This window comes from Biomphalaria glabrata, chromosome 3 (assembly GCF_947242115.1).
Source record: "Biomphalaria glabrata chromosome 3, xgBioGlab47.1, whole genome shotgun sequence".
Taxonomy (NCBI): Eukaryota; Metazoa; Mollusca; class Gastropoda; family Planorbidae; genus Biomphalaria; species Biomphalaria glabrata.
The window spans coordinates 22,747,666-22,763,162 of record NC_074713.1 but is presented as its reverse complement, the minus strand read 5'-3'; the positions used below and the strand labels follow the sequence as shown (position 1 = coordinate 22,763,162).

The 15,497-nt window shown below is 32.6% G+C and overlaps 1 protein-coding gene across 11 annotated transcripts in view; it reads left to right on the top strand.

Moving 5' to 3' along the window:
* The window catches only part of LOC106056868 (serine/threonine-protein phosphatase 4 regulatory subunit 4-like), a 115,344-nt gene extending 100,052 nt beyond the window's left edge, over nt 1–15,292 (top strand). For 8 of the 11 annotated variants that reach the window (XM_056024022.1, XM_013213778.2, XM_056024017.1 and 5 more), the window contains 7 exons: nt 230–346; nt 1,144–1,236; nt 4,151–4,222; nt 9,362–9,491; nt 9,733–9,815; nt 10,019–10,079; nt 10,989–15,292. In XM_056024022.1, coding sequence (XP_055879997.1) covers nt 230–346; nt 1,144–1,236; nt 4,151–4,222; nt 9,362–9,491; nt 9,733–9,815; nt 10,019–10,079; nt 10,989–11,013 — 581 coding nt within the window. In that variant the 3' untranslated portion in view covers nt 11,014–15,292. The remainder of the gene's footprint in view (nt 1–229; nt 347–1,143; nt 1,237–4,150; nt 4,223–9,361; nt 9,492–9,732; nt 9,816–10,018; nt 10,080–10,988) is intronic. The other 3 variants (XM_056024020.1, XM_056024019.1, XM_056024021.1) reach the window with 3 other exon arrangements.
* Nucleotides 15,293–15,497: the final 205 nt, after the last annotated feature.

The window sequence follows — 15,497 nt, the reverse complement described above, 5'->3', positions numbered from 1 at the left end:
GATTTTACTAATATTCTCTATATTCAGTTTGAGGTTATTCAAATCTGAGCTTTAAATTCCAATGTAGTTATGTAATCATTTTGTAACTATTTCAATAGTAAGTGTTAAACTAATCTTAATATATTTATATTATATGTTATACTCTCTAAATGTATACATATGTTTCTATGTCTGTTTGTATTTATTTTTAATCTTGTGAATTATTTTTTTTTGACTCAACCAAATACAGCATCATCAAGTACTATGAAACTGTCACCAGGTAGTTTGAAGGGAGAGAATAACCAAAGTTTATCCAAACGAGCACTCATAACTACAGGGACAACAAATACACTGACATCTGCCAAAGGTGAGTTACTTAGAAAAGTTGACATTTTTAAAAATTAGGTTTTCTAATCCTGAACAGAAAAACTGTATTCAGAACTTCTTCACTTTCATTGTTCTCTAATAAACTTAAGATGACTGATTGTAATTATGTTTAAACATTTTCTGAAATAAATTTATTTAAGTGGAAACATGGGAAATCAGCTCCTCCATAACTGTCCAAGTAAAATAAAGTGTACAACCTAATAATAATGTCAGATCAAATCTAAGGCTATATTACAGTAGTTATTTTCAATTTGGTTTGTACTTACAATATAAACACTAACTTGTGGGTTTATACAATAAAAACACAAACTTGTGGGTTTATAAACATAGCATGGTAAATCAAACACAAAATAGTTTGTTTTTTTTTAGACATGTTAAGTTTGTGTCATTATTGATCATTATTAAATGAGCTTAATCATTTTATTAACTGATTTTTTATTACATTAATGCTTAATGATAGTTTTACAAGATGAAATTTTATAATGATTCATATACTGAACACTGATATAAATTAACACACTCTATGTAATTTTTTTTTTCACTGTACTCAATTAACAATTCATATTCATTAGTTTAATATACTTTGATATAAATGTTTCATACATATATTGCAGGTGTGAAAAGTCTGCTTAGATAATTTATTTAATCTAAATATTAATACCCTGTACTTTGCTGTTGATGTTTCATACATATTTCACAGCTATGAAATTCCATTGTTGTTCTTTTTTTATCTTGTCTGCTTGATCCAAACATTTGATTGGTTCACATTGTTTTCAGTTGTGGCAGCTCTGACCAATGAGAAACATCCTTCTGTATGTCTGATAAAGTCTAAATCTACCACCTGCATTCCTTCCCTTATACCACGTCTGGGTAAGCTATGCTATTTCAGCATGGCTGCATGTTTTATGAATCTGCCTGTTTCACGTCTGCTCGCATGCTGGCAAGGACTGCTGGGCTATCATTTGTAAAGCATCAAAAGCCAATTGGTCATTCAATTTAAGCAAGCTTTTAAAGAAAACTTGTATACTAATGATACTTGAAAATTAATAGCAATAATTCTTTTTTATTTTCAGGTTATTTTTCAAATTTATTTTTGCTCTAAATTTGTACTTTAAATTTACTATAAAGTATATATAACTATAAAGAGACCAGCTGAACTGACTAAATGTAGACAAGCTGTACTTGCTTGGCAAATTAATAAAAATTTGATACAAAAACATAACAAAAACCAGTCACTTGAAGTTTATCAAAATTGAGATTTGGTCATATTCGAGATTCCATCGACTGATCTTTATTTTTTTTTATTCAGCTATATCACATGAATCATGTCCAGTTATTTTGTTAATTTTCCACCAGGAAGCAATAGATTAGGAAGGAAGCCACACACAAAATGGATGCCGCTTATTATTATTATCATTATTGTTTTTGTATAATGATTCTCTCCATGCTCAGCAGCTCAGATCTAATTACTTTTGTGGATCTGGGGAGGGGGGGGAGAACTCGGCTACACAACAAACCCCACTAGTATGTGATCAAACAGCTTATACCCAGCAGCCAAACATAAGATTTTTGAAGATTTTTTTTCCCTCAATTGCGAAGGACTTCAGAAAGTGAATGGTTTTGTCTTTCACTATTTGATGTTTTGTTGTCTGTTTTCTGACATGTCTATACAAACACTGATTAAAATCCAAATAGTTGAAGCTATACATTGCACTTTTCAGTGAATGCATTGATTGAGCTCACTGACCACTATAATCTGTTTCTATGTCCAGCATGTTGTATTGTCACTGGTCATTAAAACCTCACAAACATTTCTGTTGCAGTCTATTCAATTAGTCATTGTGAATAGTGGAAATTGGGATTCATTGGCTGAGGAGTGTGTCTATGCAATGTGTATGTGGTGGGATTTGGGAAGTTGAATATTAGAAAGTATCTATATGGGGGATTAAATGTTTTATTTATGGTTCCAACTTTTGCCTTGATCATTTATTAATATAAATGTATATTTTAATAAAGTATTATTATCATTGAAATAATTTGTATGTAAATATAGTTTTTATTTCCTTTAAAAAAGGCCTTTCATTTGTCAACTCACTGGTCAATAGCCACATTTTGAAGATTTTAACTAGTCTCAATTATGAATGTATATCATGTGTTAGGCATTTAACAAATCAAATTCTTACTCTAGAAAGCTAGAGAAGTACTGTGTCTTGTCATGTGAAGTCTATGTACATTCTGTTCAATTGAAGCCAATGTACATTCTGTTCAATTGAAGCCAATGTACATTCTGTTCAATTGAAGCCAATGTACATTCTGTTCAATTGAAGCCAATGTACATTCTGTTCAATTGAAGCCAATGTGCATTCTGTTCAATTGAAGCCAATGTGCATTCTGTTCAATTGAAGCCAATGTACATTCTGTTCAATTGAAGCCAATGTACATTCTGTTCAATTGAAGCCAATGTACATTCTGTTCAATTGAAGCCAATGTACATTCTGTTCAATTGAAGCCAATGTACATTCTGTTCAATTGAAGCCAATGTACATTCTGTTCAATTGAAGCCAATGTACATTCTGTTCAATTGAAGCCAATGTGCATTCTGTTCAATTGAAGCCAATGTACATTCTGTTCAATTGAAGCCAATGTACATTCTGTTCAATTGAAGCCAATGTACATTCTGTTCAATTGAAGCCAATGTACATTCTGTTCAATTGAAGCCAATGTACATTCTGTTCAATTGAAGCCAATGTACATTCTGTTCAATTGAAGCCAATGTACATTCTGTTCAATTGAAGCCAATGTACAGTCTGTTCAATTGAAGCCAATGTACAGTCTGTTCAATTGAAGTCAATGTACATTCTGTTCAATTGAAGCCAATGTGCATTCTGTTCAATTGAAGCCAATGTACATTCTGTTCAATTGAAGCCAATGTGCATTCTGTTCAATTGAAGTCAATGTGCATTCTGTTCAATTGAAGCCAATCACTTAGAATGAATTTATGGGATTCAGAAAATTTAGCAGCAAACTATAATGAAGCATTTACTAGACAAAATAAATCTATTTAAAAATTCTGTGACATTTAAACTGAAACACTAGCTATCTGTACTTCTTTAACTCTTACTGTCCATAATTATTTTCCACGTTCAACAGCATAATTCATTTTGCTCATTTGTCTTTCACTACCCAGTTAATATTCAGCTTCAATAACATTTTCGTTTGTTATCAGAAAATGTTTTATTTGGTATAGAATTAAAGGAAAATGCATGCTTTCTTAAATACATAAAACAACATAAAGTTTATAAAATGAAACATTAATTAAATTTAATGAGGTAAAATCAACAATGGTATTGTCAATTAGGAGAGAAAGAGTTAAACAATGTAATAGTAAGATGTGACTGTAAACGAAAAACAAACATTCTGCATATGCAGAGATTTCAAAGACAGGACTGAATATTTGTTTTAAAGGAAGCACAAGTTACAACAGCATCTATTGAAATGTTTAAAATTTACATGTAGCTGATTTCAATTATATGCACACAATAGATTAAATACTATTTAGTATTATTTGGTAATCTTATAAGTAGATTTAAGGGGGAAAAAAAGCTATATGGAAACTTTCATTTGTTAATGCCTTTTACTATATCAATTTGTTGTTGCCTATTACTATATCAATTTGTTGTGATATTGTCTTGAACTAATTTAAGACTTGTTAATAGTAATAACTTTAATGTATACTAATTATTTGTATGACATTATTTCATGTTCAAGCTTCCCTTATTTCCAGAGCACAGGCCAAGCACACCCCCTAAAAAGGATCCAGTGCGTCGTATCCCAGTACTAGTCAACTCCAAAACAGGTTGGCTGTGACCACAATACCCTTCCCTTTTTTTTTTTTGGTTTCTTCTCCAAAGCATGACCTTGGTGTTAGACTTCTGCTTGTTCATCAGCCAGCAAATCCCCACTGACCTCTGAACTCTGCACTTTCCAAATTTGCTATTAAATTTGTATGAAAGTCAAAACTTGTTTTAATGAACTAGAGTTATGTTGAATGCAGTAGAACATCTTTTTTTTTTAAATCAACCACAATAAAATTAAAATCGTCTACTATATATCTGGACTGTTCTCCATAATACCAGGTTTGAACCTCACCCATTGCTGTCCCCCACTGTCCTGTGGGAAGCTTGGGCTGGGATGTAATAATCTGAAGGAACAAAACATGTCCAATAATCTAGAAATATTCATGACAGGTCCAAGTTATTTTTCCCAGTCAAGTGTGATATCTGCAAACAGAATACTTGGAGTTGTGCCTGAACATTTATTAACTCAGAGGCACTAGAAAAAAAATTGTCTAGCCTTCATTCACACAAAAGTTGTTACTGACATTACTTAAACAAAAAAAACAGAAAATAAATATAAAAGAATTGGTAATTAATTTTCTCAACTGTATATTGTATTAAATTCCATAAAAAGTTATGCAGATGTTCTACTGTTAAAGGTGAAAGGATTTTTTGTAAAGTGAACCTTATGAAGTTCATTTGAACAAGGTTTGACTCATTGTCTTTGGATCTTCTATTTGTCTTTAAAGACTTGAATGAAATCATCATGCATCTTTTTTTTTTTTTTTTTTTTTTTGCACCAGATTAAAATATTTTTTATTTAAAAAACAAACAGCAAACATTGCTTTTTAGTGTGTTTTTTTTAATCATTATATTTTTGAAATTGTAGTGTAGATAATAAAAATGATATAAAACGTTGAAAGTAATTCAGATACTCTTAAGTGTATCAATGTTAATGCATAAAGTCACACAAAATATGTTAATGACTACTACGTCAACATTCCAACTTTGGAAAGTCCAACACTGAATATAAAATATAACTAAGAAAAAATGAATTTTCAATTCTGATTTATATACATCAAAATTTCCCCATAAAGCCTTTTGTAAACTTCTTTTATATTTTGCATGATATCTTATTAACCTAATATTTACTACTTAAGCTTGGTATCCCTCTAACTGACTGGAAGTGTGGCTTGGGAATCTATTATGTTTCTAACAGTTTGTATTCTTAATAACTTCCTAGATTAATGAAGAGTTACAAATGTTGCATGTATGTTTTTTATCTATAAATAGCACAATGTCCTCACAATGTCCTCACAATTTGAAACTGTTAGACATTGTGTTCCTATCACACACACACACACATTATGCACCAAGAGTCACTCCTGTTTATTTGCCACTACTTTTATGTATTGAATGAAACCATTAGAGGCCATGGTTGTCATGCTCACAATCACTGGAGGGTTTAAGATATTAATTAATAATGAACAACAGTAGTTCAGTTTAGAATTAGCAAAGGGTTTCACATGTGAATGGAAATAAAAACTTGTTCTCTAAGTCATTGGGGTCAGTTTTTGGTCATGTATAACTTTTCTGATAATGTGTATGTATATGAATGGAACCATTGAATTTAAATTCCCTGAAAATATAGATTTCATGTATAACTTTTCTGATAATGTGTTTGTATATGAATTAAACCATTGAATTTAAATTCCCTGAAAATATAGATTTCATGTATAACTTTTCTGATAATGTGTTTGTATATGAATTAAACCATTGAATTTAAATTCCCTGAAAATATAGATTTCATGTATAACTTTTCTGATAATGTGTATGTATATGAATTGAACCATTGAATTTAAATTCCCTGAAAATAAAGATTTCATGTATAACTTTTCTGATAATGTGTATGTATATGAATTGAACCATTGAATTTAAATTCCCTGAAAATATAGATTTCATTATAACGTTTCTGATAATGTGTATGTATATGAATTGAACCATTGAATTTAAATTCCCTGAAAATAAAGATTTCATGTATAACTTTTCTGATGTGTATGTATATTGTAATAACTTAAGTGAGGCAACTCAACGAGGACATAGACGTTTATTTACATAGAGACATGACAAACACAAAGGGCAACTGCCTTGAGTACAGCATCTCCATATTGGCTCTCTACTTGGGCGGAAATCGTTAGTCTCTTATGTCAATATCCGACTTGTCTGGTCACTGATAGTGCGCACCTTCTTTCTGCACTATCTTGGATGGCGGTGCGCATGGCAAAGTCATAACATTGCCCCCGTCTTTGCACTTTTCGTCCCGAAAAGAAACACTGCAGCTGAGGTTTGACAGTTCAGGTGGAGGTCGATCAGTGAGAGCCACAGGGGGCAGGGAGCGTGTTCCCTACGAAGCCATCCACATTGTTTTCCTCCAGTGCCGCTTTCTCTTTCTCCAGTTGACCAGGCTGTTGTTGCGATAATGACGTGGCCGTTTGCCACACAAAGAGATAGGGTCGAGCACTGTTTTCTTCACAGCCGTTGATCGGACACGCTGTCTCAGCAGACCTTTCCGACAGACGCCTCTCAAGGGAGCTGCAGGTTCGCTTGCAGCCACGTTACAAGCAAAGTCCAATGCACCGCAGTCATCCTCAGACAACAGGCTTACGTCCAGAAGATAGGTCTCTTCAGGTTCAAGTGGAAAATGTCTTCCTCTTGACAGCTCAGATTTAGAGTGGTTTGATTGACATTCATCTATGCCAATGTCGATGATGATGGTAGAAGTACATATGCCCTGTTGGTGGTTTTCTTGGCATCTAAATTCTATGTGTGATGTGCCGCACGTACAGTTCATGCTAAACTTCTGGATGCAGTTGTCAAGCTTCGAATTTCCCTCGTGAGCACCGACAGATAGGCAGAGGTCTTTAAGGTCCATAGCAACAGGCTTGAACGCAGACCCAACGTTGTCTTGCTCCGTCAGGCTCATTGAGGTACTGGTAACAGGTACAACAGGAACATCCGCTTCAGGCACATAACAGACTTCAGTTAAGGTACTGGTAACAGGTACAACAGGAACAAACGCTTCAGGCACGTAACAGTCTTCAGTTTCTTCATTTGTCTCTTTCCGTTCAATTCGGTACATCTCGTTGAGATCATCACAGCAATCGTTGTCATGTTTCTCGTCTTGAAAGTCACAACCACAAGACTTGCCCACAACACAGACACAGACGGCGCTCCAATCCCCAGCGTCTCCATCACCACTGTTTGTGCAGCCACAGTCTTGACCACGCAACTTCTTTACCAACGAGTCTACAGGCAACTGCTCCTTTACCAACGAGTCTACAGGCAACTGCTCCTTTACCGAGTCTACTTCTTTCACTTGAGACACCATTTTATCTACCTTGTTCCCCATACTGTTAATTTGTTCACACATTGCATCAATTTCTTCCTGTATCTTGCCAATGAACTCAACAATCCCAAGTTCAATTTCAAATTTGTAGGTCTCCGGATCTTCTTCTTCATCGATCAGAGCTTGCCGCAGACGAGCCGTGAGCGTTTCCCTGCCACCGACAGGTTTTAAACCTCGGTCTCGAAGCTCTTGTCTTAGCTCTTTAATTAAGAGCTGATGTAATAGCTTCAGCGATGCCATAGAGATCTAATCTTACCTCCTCTCGTTGCCTATAAATCCCACTTCTGACACCAATTGTAATAACTTAAGTGAGGCAACTCAACGAGGACATAGACGTTTATTTACATAGAGACATGACAAACACAAAGGGCATCTGCCTTGAGTACAGCATCTCCATATTGGCTCTCTACTTGGGCGGAAATCGTTAGTCTCTTATGTCAACATCCAACTTGTCTGGTCACTGATAGTGCGCACCTTCTTTCTGCACTATCTTGGATGGCGGTGCGCATGGCAAAGTCATAACAATATGAATTGAACCATTGAATTTAAATTCCCTGAAAATATAGATTTCATTATAACTTTTCTGATAATGTGTATGTATATGAATTGAACCATTGAATTTGAATTCCCTAAAAATCAAACCTTTGCTATTCAAGATCATAAAACTTAGGCACTTGAAATCTTAGAGTTTAAGGTTTCTAAAAGCATAAAATGTATAAAGACAGAGGTCTTAAGACTTTCAGTTCTACAATTTAGACTCTAGGTATCTGATATCTAAACAAATAAAAGTGATTCAGTTCTACAATTTAGACTCGAGGTATCTGATATCTAAACAAATAAAAGTGATTGAAGTTGAAACAAAAATGATGTTTCTTGTTTTAGTCAGTTTGGTTTCTTTCTTTTAGATCTGAAACAGTCTGCATTGCTTGTCATCCTTGGTTGTTTTAAATCCCTTTTTTTCTAAAATGTTTCTTTCTCTTGGTGTTTCTAATTAAATTTTAGTCTTTAAGAAGCACTCATACAAAATTAGACTTTTAGCACATAATTTTTTTAAAAACTTTTCTAGCAATCTAAAATGAAACGGCTCCCTTAGTTTCATCTACTGACCTCATACCATTTAAAAAGTGTCAGTAATATTTGGCTTAATGGTTAACATCCACTGACACAAATATTTTTTCTTGGACTTTAATTTGGTTTAGAAGATTGAATAAAATGTTGGGTAAAAGGAAATGAAACTTCTTTCTGACCAGAAGACAACAATATTTTTTCCTTTGATGACTTCCACAGCCTTAATATTTGATATTAGTTTGATGAAGGGTTTCCACAGCCCTTGATATTTGATATTATTTAGATGCATTATGGTAATGAAGACTTGCAAAATGTTGAATGTATTATTTAGTGTATGTTCATTGAAACTTTTTTTTAGCACATTATTTTCTACCATTTCACTTCATTCACATAATTATGTTTAACTCAATTAATGCTGATTCCCTTTTATTGTTAAAAGGTTGAATAAGTTAATTTCTTTGATTTAAAAAAAAAAAGAATTCTTCTGTATGAAAACAAAACTTTTTAAATGCAAATCTTTTTTAAATTTGAAAAAGAAACTTGTAATGAGTCTGTTTGATAGCTTTGGTGATGTCAAAACAAAAGCAGCTCAATATTTCAACATAGATGCTATGTCCACTACTTTCATTGTTTTCACAGCCTATTGGTTCATGTCATAATTCTGTATTCTTTCTTTATCTTTCAGTTCCATCCACCACTTCTCTTAGTCCCAGTGCATCCTTCAGCAAAAAATCCACATCTCCGACACCTGTGAAAAGGAATCAGTCGAACTCATCACCTCTCACACCCAATGCACTGGGAGCCTCTACAGCTAGGTGAATACATGTACTTGTGAATGGAACAAGAAAACAATAGGAAACCTTTTCCATCCATTCGTTTCCTTACAAATAAATTTGCATAAGTTACGAACAAGTCAGCAAGTAAAGTTTTTTGACCAAAAAAAAATGTTTTAGAAGTAGTTGTCACATCAGTAAAAAGAACAAATTCTTTTAGCTTCTTTTTTTACTTTTTAACAAATTTATTGACTATTGTGTACTGTATTTGTCTATTTCTCAGGCGAGGTTCCACCACAGCTATTGGCGCTAGTGTTGTTAGTGCAAGAAGAGGCTCTGTGGGCAGTGCCAGCAGTACTGCTAGTGGTAAGTCATGGAATGAAATAGATTGAAATGATTTTCTTTTGGAAGGAATATGTCTTGGTCAGTGTGTCACAGGATGTCACAAAATAATAGCCAACATTTAGTTTTGGTTTGTTTTTCTTTTGTAGATAAACATTTTGTTTTCAATTGGTTCTCAAGCAAAAGTCCTTTTTAAGAATTAAAAAATAAATATTTTTGTATTCCAGATCAATCTGTGAAAGTGAAAGCTGGCACAACTCCTACCAAGCCAGTGACTATGGCTACCAGGTAGCACTGTGTGACATTAACTCCCATTAATACTGTACCAAGTAGCTCATGTTGAATCTGTTTTTCTTCAAAGCTGATCAAAAATATTAATTTAAATCAGCACAAATATTTTAATAATCATCAGTCTAAGAGACAGTGTATATGTAATTGACATTAAAAACTATTTATACTTGAGATTCTTAGTGTCCTTGATTTCTAGCTTTCTATGACTACATTCTGCTTTATGTTCAACACTTTTCTTCAAATCTATGTTTACATTCTGCTTTATGTTCAACACTTTTCTTCAAATCTATGTTTACATTCTACTTTATGTTCAACACTTTTCTTCAAATCTATGTTTACATTCTGCTTTATGTTCAACACTTTTCTTCAAATCTATGTTTACATTCTACTTTATGTTCAACACTTTTCTTCAAATCTATGTTTAAATTCTGTTTTATGTTCAACACTTTTCTTCAAATCTATGTTTACATTCTACTTTATGTTCAACACTTTTCTTCAAATCTATGTTTACATTCTACTTTATGTTCAACACTTTTCTTCAAATCTATGTTTACATTCTACTTTATGTTCAACACTTTTCTTCAAATCTATGTTTACATTCTACTTTATGTTCAACACTTTTCTTCAAATCTATGTTTACATTCTACTTTATGTTCAACACTTTTCTTCAAATCTATGTTTACATTCTACTTTATGTTCAACACTTTTCTTCAAATCTATGTTTACATTCTACTTTATGTTCAACACTTTTCTTCAAATCTATGTTTAAATTCTGTTTTATGTTCAACACTTTTCTTCAAATCTATGTTTACATTCTGCTTTATGTTCAACACTTTTCTTCAAATCTATGTTTACATTCTGTTTTATGTTCACATCTAAATCATTTATTTTTTCCCTGTTTCACAGACTCACCAAGAAATCCACAAAGTGAAATGTTGGACTTCAATTCTCCACTCTACCAGACTTGCTCATTGTTCAACCAATAGTGTAACATTGTGAGAAAGATCATCAGTTCCTTTTGCTAAACTCTCATGATTCTATAGCTCTTTCATTCTTGTTTTCTTTCTTTCTTTCTTTCCAGTGCTTAAGTCTATACTCATTGCAGCGCAGTGCAGTATTAGTAACATTTATGGTACACCAATATTATACTATGTATTGTTTACATTGATTTCTTATATGTAACCCTGGCAAGTGGTATTTAACAGTAACCCCTGCTAGTGGTTCTGCTTTGTATAATGGATGTTTGTTTTTTTATAGCAAGAAATGTGAAACTATATGAATGGCTAGTTTTAAATTATAGCTAATTCTTCTCATCTAGTGACAGCTGTTTATCGTCATCATCATCGTTCGTGTCTGTTTGAGAGGGTGAGGTTACTCATATTGTTTCCATGCAGGTCAACGGGTTCCACCCATCTGTCAAATCAGAAATCAGGATTTGGCAAGTTGGGAATGAAGCAGGACATTTTGGTGCAACCGTTTTGGTGCAAAATGTTTTCGCCTTATTAATGATGTTCATTTATTCTGTATTTAAAAAAAAAAAAAGATACATATCTATGTTTTGTATGTGTGTTGGTGTTCATGTAATGAGCAATTGTTATTTTTGTCTATTAGATTTAGGATTGAAGTTTGTGGTGTACATATTATGTAAGTAATATTACATTGAGTTTGTGGGTTTTAATATTGTCCAAAAACCAAATGAATCACTGATACAATTCCTTTTTTCATGTAAAAATGATTTTATTTAATTTATAATATCACCAAGTCAAATAAGAAAACTCGTGAATTTCAGACTGTCCATTGTGCACACCTGAACTAGAATTTATTAGGGGCATGGGAGGGAAGCATGTCAAAATTGTGGTTTCAGGTAGAAGGCAGATTTTTTTTTATAGATTGTTTTTCCATGTTTTGGATGCTCCTTCAGAATTGAAGATAATTACATCCTAACCCAAACATCCCACAGAACCTTGGGAAGGGGGGGGGGGGATGGCAGCAGACAGAGTTCAAAGCTGTAACCATCAAGATGACGTTCAGAGAACATACCTTGACCGGGCAGTCACATGAAATAGTTAAAATTCTTTTGGGAGAGAATGTATAGTATAGTGAATCAAATGTTTTATTTTTAAATGTTTTGTGTTTTATAAATTATCGGCAGAACTTTGTGCACCAAAACGGAATACGCCAAAAAAAACATCTGCACCTAACTGTCACATAGCAAGTTTGGTACATGAAAAAAAAAGACTATGAACTATGCAAAATAGGAACCAATAGAGTGAATAGCCCATCATGCACTGGGCTATAAGAGCTTGCACAGTCCTCATTAGTCTGCACCACAGGGCCCACTCAGACTCATGGAGATTTTTTTTAATCCCAACATTCAAAGCACATCTCATCCTCCAACTTTTGGCTGATCATTTGGGCATGATTAAAGTTACAAAGATAGCTGAGTGTTTGGCTGTTCATAGTAGATTTTTTTTTTACTTTGATTAAGGATGTTTTTAAGTTCACCCAGTTATAATGGGTGCCTAACTTAATTTTAGGACAACTAAATAAAAGATCTTTTTTATCATTGTATTGACTACATGATAGCCTTGTTAGCTCTATACAACAGAAGCAATTGAACTTGAAGTCTCAAATTGTGAATTAAATGTCAGAAATGTGTTTTCCCACCAATAAGTCCTCCCAGAACTTAAAGATGGTATAATTTTTTAATTTGTCAGACATCCAGGTTGAGACAGTTTTGTTTTCTTGTTTTTTTTTATTATTATTTGAAAATTTGGCTCTCAGCATCTCAGATGGGTCAATTGCTTTAGACAGAGCTCAGTTCAACTTTTTATACACAGGCTAATTTAGAATTGGCTGTAGCTCAATTTGATAGGTTTTATCCTTGCAGTAGCAATAATTTATCACTCGAAATGTTGTATGGTCTGTGTCTTGATCTTGTCCACTTGTCATGACAATGAACAGTTTGAATATTGGTACATGAATGTTTCTTGATGACCTTGTTTCAGATAAAGATATAAATATTAGAGAATATAATCTATATATATTTGATTGTTACTATTTATAGTACATGCAACACAGTGTTTGTACAAAGTCTAAATGTGATAGAAATGTAATCATCCAATACCAGAGATGTTGGTGGCCCATTACATTGGTCAGTTATACAAATGTTGACTATGGCATACAGTTTTTGTTGTTCCCAGTTAGTTTTACTGTTGATTTGTATCTTCAATTTTTTTTTTTTTTTTTTTTTTTTAGCTTTTTCATTTGTTTTTCTTTGAGTGGTTTTGGGAGAATCTGTATTTGTGTAGCTGTTGTATTTTGTATGGCTTAAGAGTGTGTTTGATTTAGTTCCCTAAGAGTTGGCAGCTGTTAGTCACATGACAGAATCTCTTAGATTGATGTATCAATAAACTCCACATATCAGTCCAGAGTTCAGTATGTCTGTAATTGAAATATTTTTTTTCTGTGATTATTTTTTTAACAACGTTTTTGTCATGTTAGTCTCATATTAAAATCTACATGAGAAAGAATTCTTCAGAACTCTTTTTAGATGTATAGTTTTGTTAATAAAAAGAAAACTATTTTTTTATACAAATATCACAGTTGATAGTATTCAATTTCAATCTTTTTAACCTGACATTTAAATAAGTCCTTTGATCCTGTAATGAGAAAATGTTTTGTTTGCATAAGCCATTTGTAGTCAGAAAAATGTCTGCTTGACAACTTGTGATGTTTCAAATTTTATGTTTATCCACATTCCATTGAATAATTCCATTTCAAACATTTGGCTGAACTAATTTTCCATTAACAATTATATTTATATACTATATTGTGTTCTGTGTTGTCCCAAGTCATTGGTCTCTTGTCATACTGTAGTGTGTTCTGTGTTGCCCCAATTCATTGGTTTCTTTTTGCTCTTATAAAAACTCAAAGCAAGTATTCAAATTATTACCGTCCATGTTTATTAACGTCCTTCATTTTTTTCTGCTATTATTTTTTAGAATGATTTTGTACTGACATCCAATCCAACATTGTAGATTAGAAGCAACAATTCCAGTCTACCTCTGTTATGTCCAGTGTTAGTGTTTTTTTTTACATGCATAGAATGTAGTGAAAATGTTTGACAGAAGAAGAAATCTAAAAAAAACCTATCTGATATATCTAAATATTGCTGCTTTTGTAATATTAGAAAGTGATAAATTCTTTATTGTTTTTGAGAAAACACCCAATGAATGTTTTCATCGTGTTCATTTAACCCTAGAACTAAATTCTATTCAACATCACATGGTGGCTGCTAAGTGGCATTTTTTTGGGTTTACCAACGACCAAAGATTGGAACTTGTATTTGTAATAGCAGAACACATTTCTATTCTATCTTCTTTCAAAGGAGAAATGTAAGGCTTGATGGAGAATCATGGGATAAGTCTATTTTGTTTAGGTTTATATTTCAATGTGAGGATCTGGTTAAAAGCTAAATTATGTAGCAGCAACCTAGATGTTTTCATATTATAGTGATCTTGTGAATGTAGCATCAATACAACTTGCTAAATGTTTTTCATTAATTTTTATATTCAGTGAAATAACTAAACAATTATGTCATTTTTATATAGGTGTTAAAACAATGACTAAATCATTCGTTGGTATGTAGATGCTTCAAACAACTGACTTCTTGGTGTGTAGATGATGTGCTTGTAAGTTTTCTTGTCACTAACATTTTCTTTTTCATTTTATAACATTTTGTGTACACTATACTATTAGGAATATTTCTATTGAATTAAATCATTAAGATACTAATTATGAATCTGATGTTTAAACTCTTGCCATATGTTTGATATAGTAAGAATTTTTTTTTTGAAATTTAAATGATTTTTCTGAATTTAAGATCTGTATGAAGTTCCACTCTTTCAATGTATAAGTATTTTGTCATACTTGTACTAAAAGTCATAGAAACATTTTTTGTTTGTTTGCTTATTTCAACACTTGTGTATAATGAACAACCCTGAGATTACAACTTGTAGCTTAGCTTTAGTGAACACATGTAGCCAATGTAAAGACTTGACATTTCTGTACATATTGTAATCACAAAGCTAGCTGTTACAAAGTGTATTTGATTGACTTGGACTGACAGTTTTGGTGTGAATGTTTCTAAAATAACATACTTTACAAGTTTCATTATTAGTCAATAAATTTTGCATCTGTGACCAAAACTAAGAGTTACATTTTTTTTTTATCAACTACATTCCTAGATATTTCATACAATTCCATGACATAGTTATTTTATGTGCCATAAATCTAAGGACTAAATGGGAGAAAATACAGTGACCTGAAGGGCAACCATTAGTCTAGAATACAACTCCCATCCAATCATAAGTTCAATGAAATGTCTGGTGTCTCTCTCTACATTTACCATTT